Source organism: Octodon degus, unplaced genomic scaffold, assembly GCF_000260255.1.
Source record: "Octodon degus isolate 3935 unplaced genomic scaffold, OctDeg1.0 scaffold00032, whole genome shotgun sequence".
Lineage (NCBI taxonomy): Eukaryota > Metazoa > Chordata > Mammalia > Rodentia > Octodontidae > Octodon > Octodon degus.
In genome coordinates, this window is record NW_004524608.1 from 5,914,386 (window position 1) to 5,931,411 (window position 17,026).

General features: G+C 36.9%; 1 protein-coding gene across 8 annotated transcripts in view; it reads right to left on the reverse strand.

The window, feature by feature from the left end:
* The window catches only part of Cnot4 (CCR4-NOT transcription complex subunit 4), a 130,910-nt gene that overhangs the window by 15,338 nt on the left and 98,546 nt on the right, over positions 1–17,026 (reverse strand). For 6 of the 8 annotated variants that reach the window (XM_004629851.1, XM_004629854.2, XM_004629852.2 and 3 more), the window contains exon 10: positions 14,644–15,141. In XM_004629851.1, the coding sequence (XP_004629908.1) occupies positions 14,644–15,141 (498 nt within the window). Of the gene's footprint in view, positions 1–6,696; positions 9,812–14,643; positions 15,142–17,026 lie in introns of those variants that run through there. The other 2 variants (XM_004629855.2, XM_004629856.2) reach the window with 2 other exon arrangements.

Below are 17,026 nucleotides of genomic sequence, written 5' to 3' on the forward strand. Positions count from 1 at the left end.
ACTAGACAGGTATAAACTACCAGAAGGAGATGTATGGTGATCAAGAATTAAAACCTGCTTTAAAATGAAGGTTGCTGACCTTTGTGCTTAGTTAGAAATAAAATCTGTGCTTCTTTCAGTAATCTATCTCATTCCAATTACAAAATACCTACAATTTAACATACAGTTAAGGTCTTTAGAATTCAGACCTTGTAGGACTAGACCAAAATGAAAGATAGGTTACACCAACCTCTCTGGGAACTAGAAGTCTACAGTGAGGTTTATTTTTATTCTTATGTATTTGGTACAGGGTCTCACCATGCAGCTCAGACTTAAGGTGATTTTGTTTCAGCCTCCCTAATGCTGGAATTACAGGCATGTACCTGGTTTTGGTGACAGGTTTGGTGAGTCCGCCTGGGGCCAGCACAGGCATGTAGCACTGAGGATCAAACCTGGGCCCCTGAGCTTGCCTAGGCAGGTGCTTAGACCACTAAGTATCTCTACGGCTGACAGTGAGATTAATGAACAATTTAGAATCTAAACAGAAAAACACCTCCTAGCAAATCTTACTCTAAATAGATAATAGGGTAGTGGGTCACACAGATCAGCAACCCCTAATACCATGGGGTGGGGTGTGTGTGTGTGCGTGCGTAAGTGTATGTTGTTGTTGATAGAACCAAGAACTTTGCACATACTAGGCAATTGCCATAACCATAAACCTGAACATCGTTTGTGGTACCAGGGATCAAACTTGGGACTTTGCACTTGCTAGGAAGGCACTTAAGCTGCTGAGCTATCTCCCCATCCCAAAGCTAATATTTTAAACAGAGAAAACATAAAATGAAAAATTGGCATATCACAAAACACTCAGCTCAAGACCAGTGAGAAAGCTTCCTACTGTCTGATAAGGTTGTAAGTCAGCTTCCTTTACCTTTGGCTGGCTACTGAACTGACTGTAGTAATAAAGGAAAATAACTTCAGGATACCAAACTTGTGAATTTCAACACATAATGTAAGAAGGATTAAAGGATCCCCATAAGGCTCCACATTCTACTCCAAGGCTGATAACACAGTAAACATGCTACTGCAGTCCTTGGGATGTGATCTTTCCATAAACAGGACTGGACTATAAATTTAACTTTAGTCAGCTTTCTTGACTTCCTTCTTGGAGATGGTGATGGCAATATCTTTAAATCCTTGTGAAGCTTTTTCTTGTTCCACTATGCTGAAAAGAACTTTACTGCTTTGATTGGAAAATAATCAGCAGATAGGCACCTTACCATTCTACATGGGGTAGCACAGGGTTGCTCTTTCTCAAGAACAAGTGAGGGTGAGTAAAAGACATCTTGTACTCCAAGATTTTTTTCAGTTTTAAAAAATTTTGTTTAACATTAGAGATGCCAGTAATCTAGCTGTTGTTACATGTTGGCTTAAGTGCTACTGGAGACAAATCTTGGATGGGTTAAATTCTACCTGTTTTACTATTTTACTTCTGAGGCTGAAATAATGCAATTGAGTCTACATGAAGAGTATTTAAGAGATTACAATTTGTTCCCTTCCTAAATTACTCCAAGACAGTGAACCACGTTTAACACATGACTGATTTGACAACTCACAGGATCTGTGCTAACGGCTGACAGACCATGGACAGTAAAAGCCTTCAATTCATTATTTTGCACTGATTTACAGCTGAAAGCCCTTGGCTTGGGAAAACCATTGTAACAAATTGTAAGACATAACCATGTTTTCAGAAGGGATACACCCTGAATCTTGGAGTTCTCTGCTCTGTTGACTTACATGTATAAAAGCAAATTCACATGGTGACAGCTAACAGAGCTTTAAATTGTGGTTTGATTGTAAGTAGAGAAAAACCATAATCCTTCTGAACCTTATTATCATTATTAGTTATAAAGTTCTGTCAGAGCTCCTAAATGTCATGATTCCATGCAATACAATTGTTTTTTCTTAATTATCTCTTCCGTAGGTTTTCCCAAAGTGTGACATGGGATGGGCAGGCTTAGGAGAGTGGAATTTGATGAAAAAAGTTATGAACTACAGTATTTATTCAGAAAGAAAAACATGGTCAGGGTGAGTTGTGACCTCACTGTATTTAATGTTTCCTTAAAAAAATTGGGGACGGTGTAAAAATATAGCATTTATCATGAACATGAATTAATCAAAATCAGCAGGAATAAGAAGCCACAGAGAAATGGCCTGAGGCATTTTCCTCTGCTATAATTCACCAAATAAGGACTTACCTGAAGATTACTTTACATGAACCACCATACACAAGTACACACATATGCATTCATCCATGCAAGCAAACAGAAAAGTGGTCTTATAGTGCTAAGCAAATTCTGGCTAAGCAAACCCTCTCTTACATAATGTTCTTTAACTATCACACTACCCTACTTCAAAACTATTCAGTGTTATTTCAAACACTCAGGAAAGCCAATCCCCTCATGAGTCTCTTGCTTAGAGCTCTGCTGTTTATAGGAGAAATAAGGTATAAAAGTTGCTGGATTAAGTTGAATATTTTAAGGTTTACCGTTTTTCAGATTACTCAATAAAATACTGAGTCTATATGCAGTTATTACCACACAGCCCTAGCAAGGACAGGGCCAAAATAGGGCCAGGTTTTTTATTCCATTGAATTGGAAATCTTCATTTTATTTTTTATCATTATTTTTCAATTTATGTATTTGGCACAGGGTCCAGCTATGCAGCTTGGACTTGTACTGATCTTCCTGTTTTCAGCCTCCCCAGCACTGGGATTACAGGCATGCGCCACCATGCCTGGTCTCAGTGGCCAGCTCAGCACACCCAGGAATGGGGCCAGAATGGCCTTCTGTACTGGGAATTGAACCCTGGTCCTTGTGCTTGCCTAAGCAGGTGCTTAGTCCACAAACTGGACATTTTCAAATATTTGATTCTATTTTGTGTGAACTCTACCTCTTTCTATAAAAATACTGGGTGTCTTATTGTTTGCTTGGTCTTCTGAGAAAACCCATTATACTGTTAAAGCTGGCCTTGAACTCACTATGTAGCCCAGTCTAGCCTTGAACTCATAGAGATCCTCTTGCCTCAGTCCCCTGACTTTTGGCATTATGGGTGTACACCACCGTGCCCAGCAGTACTGGGTATTTTACAGGCCTTATAGACTATAAAAGATTTTGGGGTGTTGCTTAAAGGTCTGTTCTAGCAACACAACTGTAAACATGAGTACTAAACAGAAGCTGGAATGTCAAAACTTTGTTGTAAGCTCAGTATACTCCAAGGTCAGCTTACAACTTCTGGGAACCTACAGAATAAAGGGCTCAGACAGGGAATTCAATAGTTACATTAGATAATGTGCTAAAGAGGAATCTGGAAAGCATGAATTAATTCTCAAGGCCAACAATTTTAAGCTGTTCAACTTTTGGGTACTCCAACCCAATTCTCAAGTGGCTTGAATTACTTAGGTTTACTCAACAGGTACAAACTAGTTTTATATAACTCAAACCCAAGGTAGGTACTCTAAAAGACCATAAAATATAATGAACTTTTAGTGATCTCCTTTGTGGATCTCAAACTGCCAAGAGCGATTCTTTAGAATGAGCTCTACAGTAACTGTAAAATGGTATAATCAACAAGGTATGGTGGCTAGAGTACTCACAGAAGCAAATCCCCAACAAGCAAGGCAGCCAAGGCACAATGGTTTCTTAACCAGTAGCTTTACGAAAGTATTATTTTGAGGCAATGATTAATAATTTGAAGCATCATCAAGGTCACAGCTGATATTTTGGCTGACACACATGAAAATAACTGAGTTTTATTTATTTTATGCATTTAGTACAGGGTCTACAGGGTCTCACTACACAGATTGGACTTGCAGTGCTCCTTCCTAGTTTCAGCTCCCAAGCGCCAGGATTACAGCTGTGCGCCAACAAGCCCAGTCTCAACTGTGTCTCAGCACACCATGGGGGTGGGGCCCGGCATGGCATGCTGGGGATTGAATACCAGCTGCTGCGCTCTGCCTAAGCAGGTGCCTTAATCCGCTGAGCTATCTGGCAGGGCCAAATAGTGAGTTTTAAAATATTTAGTGTCAGGAAACTAAAGTTACTTCCAAAGTACTAGTAATTAATGAGATGAGGAAAAAAAAAAAAAAAAAAAAAAAATATATATATATATATATATATATATAGTATTTTCATTCCTGCCCCACTAGATCTCCAGCAAATTTTCTTGAAGGTTACATTCTACATACACAAAATATAAAGACAAGAACAGATTTTCCCAATAACTTATAATTTTAATTATTCACATAGTACATTCTCCTTGGAGAAAAATCAACAAAATATCTTTATTATGTATTATAGTAAAATTCTCAATCTCTCTCAACTTTTCACCAATATACTGCTTTTAATCCTAATTGACTTACATAAATACAGCAGAATAGCCTAATACAATTATGTACAAAGAGGTCCTTTCTCTTTATAAGTGGAAAGTCTACAGGATTGGCAGGACTTTTTATTTTGCTTATGAGACTGGGACACGGTAGGTGACCTTAACATAAGCTTAACTGCCAGACTCATGAGACCTCAACCTTAACTCTGGCTTATCTTTCACATCATAAGTAACATTTCCACCAATCCCTTGTACTCACTGGGCTGAACACACCTGTCTCATCTCATCTTTGACTTCTCCCAGTGCCTCCCCAGGACTCTGCTTCCGTGTTTTCTCATCATCTTTGAGGAAGGAAGTCTGCCTTGGATCATCTCAATTTATAGGAATCCCCAGAGTAATAACACTGCTTCTACAATTTTCTTTCTTCACTGACTGCTTATTCTCACACAAAGAGAAATGGGGGTAAGAGCAGAAGCCCTACAGGGCTACTAAAGCTTTCCTTCTTTCAATCCCCAGTGTTACCATCCTTTCTGTTTCTTGCTCATCACAGGTCCATCATTAGCACCAAGAGGTCAACACAATGACCAGTCTCCTTACCTGTCCTTCCCTTAACAACACTAACCTCCTCTCTTGTCTTCAACAAATCTAACCATTAAACTCCCTTCCAAATCATTCACACCACTAGTTTACAGGGAACAGCCTTAGTATACTCTTTTGTTGATGAGCTGTTTTAACACTGTCCCCTTGAATGTCTTTATGTCCTTGTCCTCTTCACCTCCTAACCAAACCTTAGATGTTTGCTTTTCTCACATTTTTTGCTTTATGTTAAACAAGAGGAGCATACAAAACCACACATATATGCATACTAAAAATTTCTAAATGGACTCGTATCTTTACACACCAATTACTTCAAATATACTGAAAAGTTTATTCTCAAAGATTTACTATTGGTTTTGTAGTACTGGGGACAAATCCCAGGGTGCTCCACCACTGAGCATTTTTACATTGCCTAGGCTATATTTAAAACCTGTTCTCTTTTGCTATCACATCAAGACTAACCTCTTTTTACTAATTTTCAAGGCATTATATACCTAGTTTGTCAGTAGACCCTGTATATAGCACCTCCAGAGTATATCTCCTTAGGGTCCTGACCTCCTAGCCCCTTCAGAACCTGCTAATAGCTGGCTTTAGTCAGAGATTCAACCCTTTCACTTTAGGGTACAGATTTTTCCCTGTTCTCATCTAAATTTAAGTCACCTTAGTCCCACACTTTCATGAAGCCTCTCCCTGTATCAGCTTACAACGACTTCTGTAAGGGCTATCTTTACTTTTGTATTAGTATGCTATCTGATTTGCTCACTGAACACTACATGTGTGGAGACTTAAAGATACTATTCCAATTATCTAGCTCTGAGGGGTACACAGTAGGTACTAACTCAAGAGTCACACAACACTAAAAGCAAAGCAACAGTTTGACACCAGATAATTTGGTTATGCCTGTTTCATAAAATAAAGATATATAATTATAGAGAAAAACTTCTTGTATTTATAAACATATGATATCCATCTACTAAAACTAATTAAGTAGACTTGGTAAACTTCATGAAGAAAAACTTCTCAATCTTTCTTTTTTTAATATATTTGGTAAAAGGGCTCACTAGGCAGCTTGGACTTGCAGTGATCATCCCATTTTCAACCTCCCCAGCACTGGGATTACAGGGATTATAGGCATTACAGGCATGAAACACCACGCTCAGTCTTGGTGGCCTGCTCAGCACACCCGGGGGGAGGACCAGTGCAGCACATGGTGCTGGGGATTGAACCCTGGTTCCTATACTTGCGTAAGCAGGTGTTTAGTCCGCTGAGCTATCTCACCAGCCCCAAGCCCCCAAATTTTATATACTAACATAGATAAAAACATCCCCCAGCTTGTATGTCTACATAAATAATATGGTAGTCTTCAGGTAGGATTTCAATGTCTTTAGCAATATCTTGGTGTATGTACCTTCCTGTGAATGTAAGTCACATTAGAAGAGAGGTGTTTGAAATACCATTTAAAGAGGAGCCAGATTAGTAAAAATGTGCCAGAAAAGATACATTAAAGTTGTTCTCTTTATCCAGATTCTTTATCATCTTCCTTTTTTTTTTGTATTGGGAATTGAACTCATAACCTCAGGCTTCCCAGGCAGGCCCTGTGCCACTGAGGTATACCCCCAGCCCTAAGGTGTTGTCTTTAAAAGAAACACATATTAAGGAAGGCTCTACTTAATTCCCAGAATGTTAAGTACAAAGACATGAGTGTGCATATATATAACAAATATACGTATATATGTCCTATTAAGATTTTCTCACTTCTCTTCAAATTATCACATATTTTAGAATATGAAGCATATTCAACACCCTGTTGCTAACATCAGAGCAGTTACTGAGAGATGAATAATGAAATGAGCTGGACTGGTATGACTGCTCTTGTGATTAATATCTATCAAGAGCTCTCATTTTTTTAAAAAGTGAAAAAGAACTACCAATAGACTGTTCACCTTGGTGACAGGCTCTGTATTTTATTCAATTTTGCAGCCCTCAATATCTAGTTCAGGTCACTATACACAAGTACTATACTCAGTTACTTAATGAATACTTTGTTGAAATAAAGGAAAAATACACAATACACCACCTGGAAAACCAAATACAAGTAGAACAAGAAAGAAAGCATCATTAATTAAAAATGTTTTCGAATGGAAGTTAAAAAAAAAAAAAAAAGATTAAGGAGGCACTTGACATCATATAACTAAAATCATTCAGCCAACAATCTGTTTCCCATAATGGCACTAAAATCATTTCAAGGCAGCAAGTTCTTAACCCTTTTCTTTTTTCCTGAGGTAGGAAAATGTTGCCAAACCCTTTATAAATCTAGTAACTATGGAACTTCTCTCCCAGAAAAATAAAACGGATATATGTACATGCACACAAATTCATAATCTTGTATGTACCTTTCAAGAGTTCTGGACTCCAAGTTAAAAATTTCCATGTTAAGAAAAAGACTAGTCACTTTTTAAAGGTTAAAGATGTGGAAGTCTGTAAAATTTTCCTGTGAAAGGTGAATCACGCAGGAATTTGTCAAAAACAAACCAGAAACTTCTTAGTATTTCTCACTCTTTACTATTATTTGGTTACAACTTACTTGCTACATGAAATGAGGCTTTGGTATAAAATCATGACTGTGAAGACTGCTACAAAACCATATTAAATAAAATATTAAGTGAGCAAAAGCATAAAGTCTTAAAAGGTCTGGAAATTACACAGTGAATCAAAAGATCATTTTAGCCATTCTACGTAAACAGAGAGAAGCTGGAGCCTTCATTTCCCAAGAAGCAGTTCCTTAATTCAGGGTGCGCAGGAAGAAGGGAGAAAGGAGAAGCAGGCAGGATGCTGCCTTGGGAAATCTACTCAGGACTGTGGCTAAATGTGGGCAAACGTACAGGTTTCTGCACAAATTATGCATGAGAAAGACCAGAAAAGAAGCTCTGTTTAACAGATATACCTCTTAACACCAAATGAGTATACAGCTAGCCAGCTGCTATGGCTTTGTAAGAAGATTCAGACAATTGAAGGCTTACATTAAAAGTGGGAATACATCATTACAATGAGGCAAAATTTTACAATAGTGTCCAGAGGCCTTAGCCTTACAGGAGACAGCAGCTAAGCCTTGGCCTTTTAATGCGAAAATGAAAAGCCCAAGTAAATTAATCTATGATTAAAGGCTGATGCTTAATAATCAGTAATATTCCACTGGCATTTTCTAAATCAGTAATTTTCTGGTAATGTCTTAAAAAACACTTCTAAGTGAAAAGTAATATACAAATGCTGAATTTTTAAAAATGTAACTTAAATGACTTATTAGCTGCTTCTGCAGCCTCAGTTAACCAGACCTAAGGATATTTGAGAACAAATTTTTATTTTACCTCACTATTCCACGGGATAAAGCCATTTAACTTGTTGCATGATACCTAACAGAAATTAGATTTTATAGAGAGAAGTTACCTTGCAAATTCCAATTCTAATATAATATTAACATCATCCCCTAATGAGGAATTTTTATTATTATTTTAAATCTCCAGGGTTCTTTTTGGTGTTCATAACACTCCTGTAATATTTTTTAACAAATTAAAGCATACCTTTTATGTCACAATTTTTTAAAAATCAAGAGGAGGTCCAACTTTCCCTCTCTTCCCAGGTGCTGTTTCACTTAGAATATGGTCATGTTTCCTAAATCAGCTTTCACTTTATTTTCTTTTATTGTCATTTTAAAAACTATTTCAAAAAATTAAGTATTATCAAAAAACATCATCTTACATTATGTTCTAATAAAGTACTCCACTACTGTCTAAATAACTAAAGTTATCTAGTACAACTCACATAGCCTAATTTTTGAAGACACTTGATCTGTTCTTCCACATGGTCTCATTATGATCACATACTTATAGTCTTGTCAGCACATTTCAGTTATTAAACAATGAAATTTCCAAACAGATATCCCACTGAACTACTGTTTGTTCAATAAAAATGCTATTACTATGGCTGCTACTCACACACAATGTTTACCCCATGTTCAAGTTTTTAATAAATTTACTAGAAGTTTAAATCCTGTTTTTTTGAGGCATTTCCTGGTATACTAGGCAGTGCATTAGAAGATTATACTGCATTTAGGCCATAATAATTACCTTTTAACCATCTATGTATAATTAATACCATTTCAAAAGAAAGTGCAAATGTGCAAATGAGAGAACAAAACAGTTTCTACACATGTAATGCATTATATAGGATATAAATCTAGGCAACTAAAAACAAGAGCTGATAACATCTTTTGAGCATTAAATGACATTACCAATTTTGTTTTATATGTATTCTTTTCAAATACTCAAAGAATGCAACAAACATTATCTTCTTTTCCAAATTTTAGGACATATTACCATTTCTTCACAAATCAGAAAACAAAGAACTATTATTACCTTTGTATATTTTCAGTAATAGAGCCAAAACAAGAACAATTCTATCTAATCTCATCTGGGATCTTAATTAGTCCTATAAATTTATTTGTATGAGTTAAAAATAGTATCACTCATCAGAAACAATGCCAAAATTATTGTGCTAATAAATTATGTTAAAGGCCTAGTGAATAAATACTTCAGCAACTATGAGGTAACACACTAGTTCTAGGCATGAGGAACGTTTATATTGGCTCTTGTGGGTGTATACATTAAATGCAAAATCAGAAAGGAATCATGCAAAATCCGGTTGCCCATGCAAGCACCCCAGAGTCTAATCCTCTCCTCTCAGTTCTGTTGTCAGGCCACAGTAGTGTGGAGACTTGTAGGCTGCTGTCCTTGTTGTAATGAATGGGAAGAGGCTGACAGTGGCATGGTCGAAACCTTCACCTCTTCTTCCCCTGTGGAAAAGTCAGTCATGGTCTAGTTATGGGTGACTAGATTTGTTAACAGTCCCTTTAAAAATGACTTCAATATTTGGAATATTGATACATATACAAAATACATGCTTAATGGTTGGAATCTGGGTGTGAAACAAGACACAAATTTTAAAATAAACTTATCAAGTATGTAGAAACACTCTAAACACACCCTTTTAAAAAACTATGTTTAAAACTATGTCAAGAGATAAGATCAACTGTAATAGATTTAAATTACAAATATACTACCAAAAAAAAAGGACCAGGAAAGCCATTCTTATCCAAGCCAATTGGACCCCTTATACAGATACTGCTAATACGAAACAATGTTTTGTGAAAAAATTAGTTGATTCATCAAGTAAAAAAGTGATTTTTAAAAGAGGAAAATAATAAATCCATGTCTTAAAGGCATTAAAAGTTGTATACTAGGAAAAATGAATTTATATGTAAATATTAACAGTATGTTACCATACAATATCTGAAAATTTAATGTTTACTTATGAAGCAGAAAATAATAAAATGCTAACAATAATGATCCAATTGACTAAAAGCAAGATGACTACTTCTAGGTCAGAGAACTATACATGAATAAACTCATTTCTCCTAATATAATTGAGTATTATTTTACCAGAAGTGAACTGTTTCACATGTGACTCGAAATTCAATTAAGTCACTTGGAATACAGAAACAAAGAAATTTTAAGAAAAATGCCTTTTCATAAGTAATGTGAATTAACAAAAACATGAAAAAAATCCTAAGCCTGAACAATTTCAAATATTTTTAAGTATACGTTGAAACAACAATGCTTACAGACTTAAACTTACTATTGTTTGTTTTACAATTTTTAGCATTATAGAATAAAAACTTTGGCAAAGAGTTCTCTAGAAAAATAAATCTGCAAAATTACATAGCTTAACTGACAAAGTGCACAAAAAAAAAAATCTTTCAATCAACAAACAGGTTAATTCATAGTTTTTCAGAAAACCACAAAAGTTCCTATAAACTTCAAGTACAAAACAATGAGGTCATGTAAAACAAACTATAGTTCTTGGTGGCACCATGCACTAACGAGGACTAAGCAAAGATCAATACGTGTTTACTACAGGCCATATCCCTGAACGTGGCTAGTGTGACTTATGAATAGATTCTACTGATAAAATGGGACTTGCAAGTATGTGAGAGCAGAAATCAATTACTATGGGAAGAAAGCCAAGTTAAGTACATGCCAGTGATCGTCAATTGTGGAAAAGAGTATCAGTGTGGTCGTGCAAAAACATTTCTATTGCTGATTTTGAGGTCTGAGTTCTTATGCTAATTGTACAGCTAACTGAATGTGTGGTCTTTAACAAATTGTTTAAATCTTTTATAAAACACCCCTGTCATTTTTAAAATGAAGAAACAGGACATGTCACTTTTTAAAACAAATATAGATTTACAACTGGCCACTAATCAGTTTTGTCCCAATATTGTTCATTTTAAAAATCTTTCTAAAAGCAAACCAGATGTGCAGCCAAGAAAATGTTGCTCACAAGATTTCATCTAATTAAGAAAATAATTACTTTTAAACACAAACATGTTTTCAATTACACAAAGGAAGCAGAAGCCCAATTTCTGTCAAACTTCTGGCAACTGTTTGTTCTTCCCATGAGAGGTTTCAGATATCTGTTTTTAATAATTAACTAAACAAATCATAACTAAAAATGTAAATACAAATAGATAATAAAAAGACATGAAATCTGTGTGATATATACGTGGCTGCCACCTTCCATTTGTTCTTACAGTTCAGGGAATCTATTTTTCTCTACATTTCTATAGAATAAATATACACACTATTCCCAGTATAGAATTAGTTTAAAATAAGTAAATGTTAAAAATATTAGATCCCATTGAAACAATACATAGTCTCCATTACTAAAGTCTTTACTACTAGCTGCCCCGTATAAGGTACCATGATAAGCAGTGGAGAATATGAAGTTGATTCTTTTCAATAGCTCAACTCAAGTAGTACTGGCTTATAACTAGAGATGGAAAAGGTAGGTACCCACCAGTTATTTAAACTCCTTCAAATCAAACACAGTTAAGTTGTATATAGTTTTCCAGATATTTTACTCTGTCATTTCTAACAGTTACTGAAAATTCTAAATTATCTGGCTACAATTATAAACCTATTCTGTTTTGAGGATTGCTGACATAGTTTCCTGAGGTATCTGTCAACTATTTATACACCATGACAGAATTCTGGTGATTTTAAATATTGTGGCATATTAAAAATGAAATTTCCATAGCCATCACAACCTTAAAAATAATCTAATAAGCTTAACCAAAAGTCACCATTTAAGTACCAAACAAATAGGCATAGCTCAAAATTGAAAATCTGAAATAACAAACTCCCCCACTCACCACCAAACCACACTGATTCAAAATGTAAAGTTGGTGACTTAATTTTTGGCACATTTGAAAAAAAAATTTAATATTCTATAGTTCGGTATATGGTAAAAGTAAAAAACAAAAAAGCCTCATGAGGACAGAACTCTAATGCTACATTTAATAAATAACAAGGGCCAGGGACATAGCTCAGCAGCATAGAGCCTGCCTGACAAATGTGAGGTCTTGAGTTCAATTCCTGGTACCCAAAAATAAAACAAAACAAAACAAAACAAAAAACCCAAAATATTGTATTTTTTATCGTATTTTATATGAATGTTTCAAATAACTAAACAGAACTACTACACTCACTAACCAGTGACTTCTCATTACCAGTGTGGCATTTCCAAAATACCTACTTACTTGCAACTTTTGCATTGAAACTGCTCCTCAGTGCTAATGGGCAACATGACGACCAAGAATTTGGAAGAACGCATCACTTATCAAGATGGTCAAGTAACAAGTCAAATAGAAGAACAAAGTGAAGACAGCTTAGAAGCAGAGTCCCACATGAAGCCCATGCTGGTCTGCCTCATCGGCAGATGCCTCATCCTGTCCTCAAACATCTCTCTACAATTTATGCAGCACGTCTTATTGCAAAACGCAATCTGATTGACTCTTAAGGTAATGATACCAATGCCTGCGCCTCAGCCTGTCTCCGGACATTTCCACCAACATAAAAGACCTACCTGGCTCTTTCTTTGCTGCTGACACAAATCCTAAACATCATCTTAAGAGATCAATTCCTTACTTCTTCAATGAAGTCTCCTCAGCAATTACAGGCTACACTGATGTCTCAAATTCCAGTACCACACAGACAGTTACCACCTTCACAAATGATTTGAATCTTATCTCTTCAATATCCTCTACCTGCAAATAGTAGCCAAGTTTCATACTTCTTTTGTATTTCTACATGGGCTAGTTCACTGTTGGAAAAACAGGAGCTGATGTAACACTGTAATTGGTTTCACATTTTATTTTTAATGTGTAGAATATTTAGGGGAACTTAAAATTTTTATTATTGTAACTGGGTAAGAGGATTCACTAGTAATTAAAAAGCTACTTTTAAAAATGATTAACAAAGCAAAGCAAAACAAAATTATATTCTAATACGCTATCCTGAATGGAAAAAAAGGTGTGATACATACTGAACAATGAAGTGCTTCACAAGTGCTATCTTGCAAAAGGAAAAGACTAAAAATTGCCTCTCTGGATTACCTACTACCTACTATAATTAAATAAACAAATATCACAAACCTTATCAGTGTATAAATCACTAATAGATGCTCTCAAATTTATATGAACTAGCCTCACGGTGTCAACTGTTAATTTCACTATATCCATAGCCACAAACTAAGACCTAGGTACTTGTGTAGAGCACAGGTCGTTTTTGGTTTTAAGAAAAAACAGAGCCAAAATATCTGGATGGGTAATCTAGAAAGTCATCTCTCAACCCTGCTAAAAACTAGAAAACATATTTTACTGGTAAAAGTACACCACTGACAGACACCGCTGTGCCATGTCATACCTTAAAGGCCATGGCAAGAGATAAAAACAGACTACATAAGTGATATAACAGAGTAAGGGACTATCAAACTCTTTCACATCATCTCTATAGCCCAAATTTAAACAACACATTAACAAGATTAACTCTCTAGAAGACAGTTTATCTAAAAAATGTTATACAGGATCTTGAAACCCAAAAGCTCTGAAACCTTCAAGGGTGGCAGTATAAAACCAGAAGTACTCTGGCATAAAACTTGTATTACCTTATATATACCTAACACTTTCCCCTAGAAATAAAAATGTGACAGATTAAAAAGGGTAAATATCTTTGAATAATTCTTTTACACAAAAAGTACATCTGTAATATATGATATGCTTACACAACATTAATGATCAGTCCTCAAATATTAAGTACTCTGTTAATATATAGCACAATTTTGATGTGTGTATGTGTTTATTGGTCTAGATAAGTAACTGCCAAAAGTAGTTAAGAGTGGCTTTATCCCTCATGCTCTCATTATTCAAAAAATTTTAACCCCTTTGTAATTTTAGAATGTAAAATCAGAATTTTTACTATGGTGTTGGACTTCATAGCACCATAATTTCAGAGGTCATTTTCTTCTTGTATTTATATACCATCTGAAAATCTGATAACTATCCGTAAAATGCTTTCAAACAATATCTAGGTATAATACTCCACCATCCTTATAAAGCTCAATATTACAAGGCATCCATCTGATTAAAAATTTTTTAGAATATGATAAAGACTTTAATATTTTCTCATAGAAATTTCCAGTAAGTATTTTGTTACCCACCACCCTGCCCCCAACACCCTGAAGGTATGAGTTATTAAAGAGTTCTCAAAAGGTTTTAACCGAACCTACCTGCTATAGGGATCCCTCCCAGACCTGTGCTGTGCTGTGGCGGGAGATTCAAGTCCAAGAAATGACTATTTGAGGTGGGATTTGCTGTGTGGTTCAAGTGCATGACGCTATTGCGTGGAAAGGCCATCCAAGGATAGCGGGCTGCCTGGCCTGGAAAACTGAATGAATTATAAACTGCTCGATGCTGCTGAAACTGAGGGAACCTCTGTGGCAAGACTGAAAAGGTACTATTGAGAGAGTTGGCATTTGCAGGTGCAGCAGGATGCAGGAATCCAGAGCCTGGGCCTTTGGCGGTTGTAGTGTGTGAAGAGGAGTTCTGAAGAGATGTGGGCGAAAGGGAAGGTTGGTCTTGAACAGACAGTTCCTTTTCAATCAGGTCTGCTAAGGCTTTTCTAGTAACATCAAAGGGATCAAAACCCAAGTCATCCTCTGGTTGTTTAGAAGAACCAAAGCCAAATGCTGCTTGCCAGTCTGTAGAGGATGACACTGGGATAGTCTCTGTTGGGAAGAGAAATAGTGATGAATATGAAATACAGAATTCACTTTCACACTTAATTAGGATCCACACTAGTGCAAGTTAAGCATGTCACATAACAAAATAAAAGCAATTGTTATTGCTCATACCTAGATGTTTTCCCATCAAGGGCACTAGGACTAAGGATGTGAGTGCTACCTGCCCTGAGTAGTCTGGATAAGATAAAAGGGATAGAAAGAGCTGTGGTTGCTTCCTTATCTTCTGCCAAAGCTTCATGCAGTCATAGACAGGGCTTTTCCAGAGGTGGTTAAATCTTGAGTGTGTGACACTGGGATTGATTCATGGTGTAATAGGGCATTAGGATTAAGGGGGTGAGTGCTATCCACCTTAAGTGGCCTGGATGAGATATAAAGGATAGAAAGAGCTACAGTCATTCCTTATTGCTTTAGTATCTTCTGTCTGCTGTGAACTATTTCTTCCCTGCAAGGCTCTTCTGCTGTGCCACCCTGCCTTGGAACCAGCTGCCATGGACTGAAACTTCTATAAACTGTGAGATAAATAAGCCCTTTCTCCTTTAACTTTGAGTGTTTGGTATTTTCTCTCACCAACAGGAAAATTAACTAAGAATCTGGTACAAGAGAAGAGTAGTCACTGCTGTAACAGTACCTGTGCTTTAGGAGCCTTTGGTACAGACTTGTGGGAAGTGGAAGAGTTAGGAAAGGTTCAGAGATGCTGACTGAAAAAGTAGAGCCAGAACACCTTAGACTGTACTGTATGGGAGATTCTGGTCAGAGCTCGGAAGACCAGAATGCTAGTAAAGAACAAGCACAGGAGGTTTCTGCTGAGGACTGCTCTGGCTGTTGGCCTTCAGACAATGTATGTAATGCCTTGGCAGAAGTTTGCCTGCGTTTTGCTTGTGTTGTGAGACTTTGCCTGAGACTAAATGTAGTGGACTAATTAATCTCATGGAGTAAGTTTCAAGACAGTCTAATGCTGAGGCACTGGCACTGGCTACTGTTGGGTTTTTACCAAGAATAAAGAACCCAGCAGCAGCATGGTTTAAAACATTTTGAGTTTGGCCAGAAAGGAACGTACTTTAAAGCCTGTGGACTGCAAAAAACAGCAGAGATCTTTACTGCTGAGAAAAAAAAAACCAGGAGAACAGAAAAAGATGGCCTGAGGGCATTACAAGAAGCAGCAGGGTCCCACCCTTGTAGCCTCAAAATTGTAAAAGTGAAAGATTGTGCTTTGAGAAGAGAGCTCCAGGGCATCATCTTACTGCAGGGTAGGGAATGCAGAATGGCTATAGGGTAGGAAAGCTGCTCCTCAGGATTTGGTCCATAAGCACTAGAGCCCTACAATCAAGAAAGAAGGAAGGTGGGGCCAGGGAGATGGCTCAGTGGAATAAATGCTTTCCTGGCAAGCGCAAGGGCCTGAGTTCAATCCCCGGTTCCACCAAAGAAAGAAAGAAAGAGAGAGAGAGAGAGAGAGAGAGAGAGAGAGAGAGAGAGAGAGGTTTCCAATTGATCAGGATGGTCCTAGAACAAAAGGCAACAAACTGGGCCAGTGAGAAAGCTCAGCAGATTAAGCACCTGCTTATGCAAGCACAGGGGCTGAGGTTCGATCCAAGGTGCCATGCACTAGTCCCAGCCCCCCCAGTCACACTGAGCTGTCTAGCTAGTATGGGTGTGGTGCTGCATGCCTAGAAATCTCAGTGCTGGGGAAGCTGAAAGCAGGAGGATCATTAAAGTCTGAGGTGTGTAGTGAGACCCTGTACCAAATACATTTTTTTAAATTTTATTTATGAGAGAGAGAGAGAGAGAGAGAGAGAGAGAGTGTGTGTGGTGTGTGTGTGTCCAGCTCAGCCCACCAGGGGGCGGGGCTGGCTGGCATGTGGTGCTGGGGGAT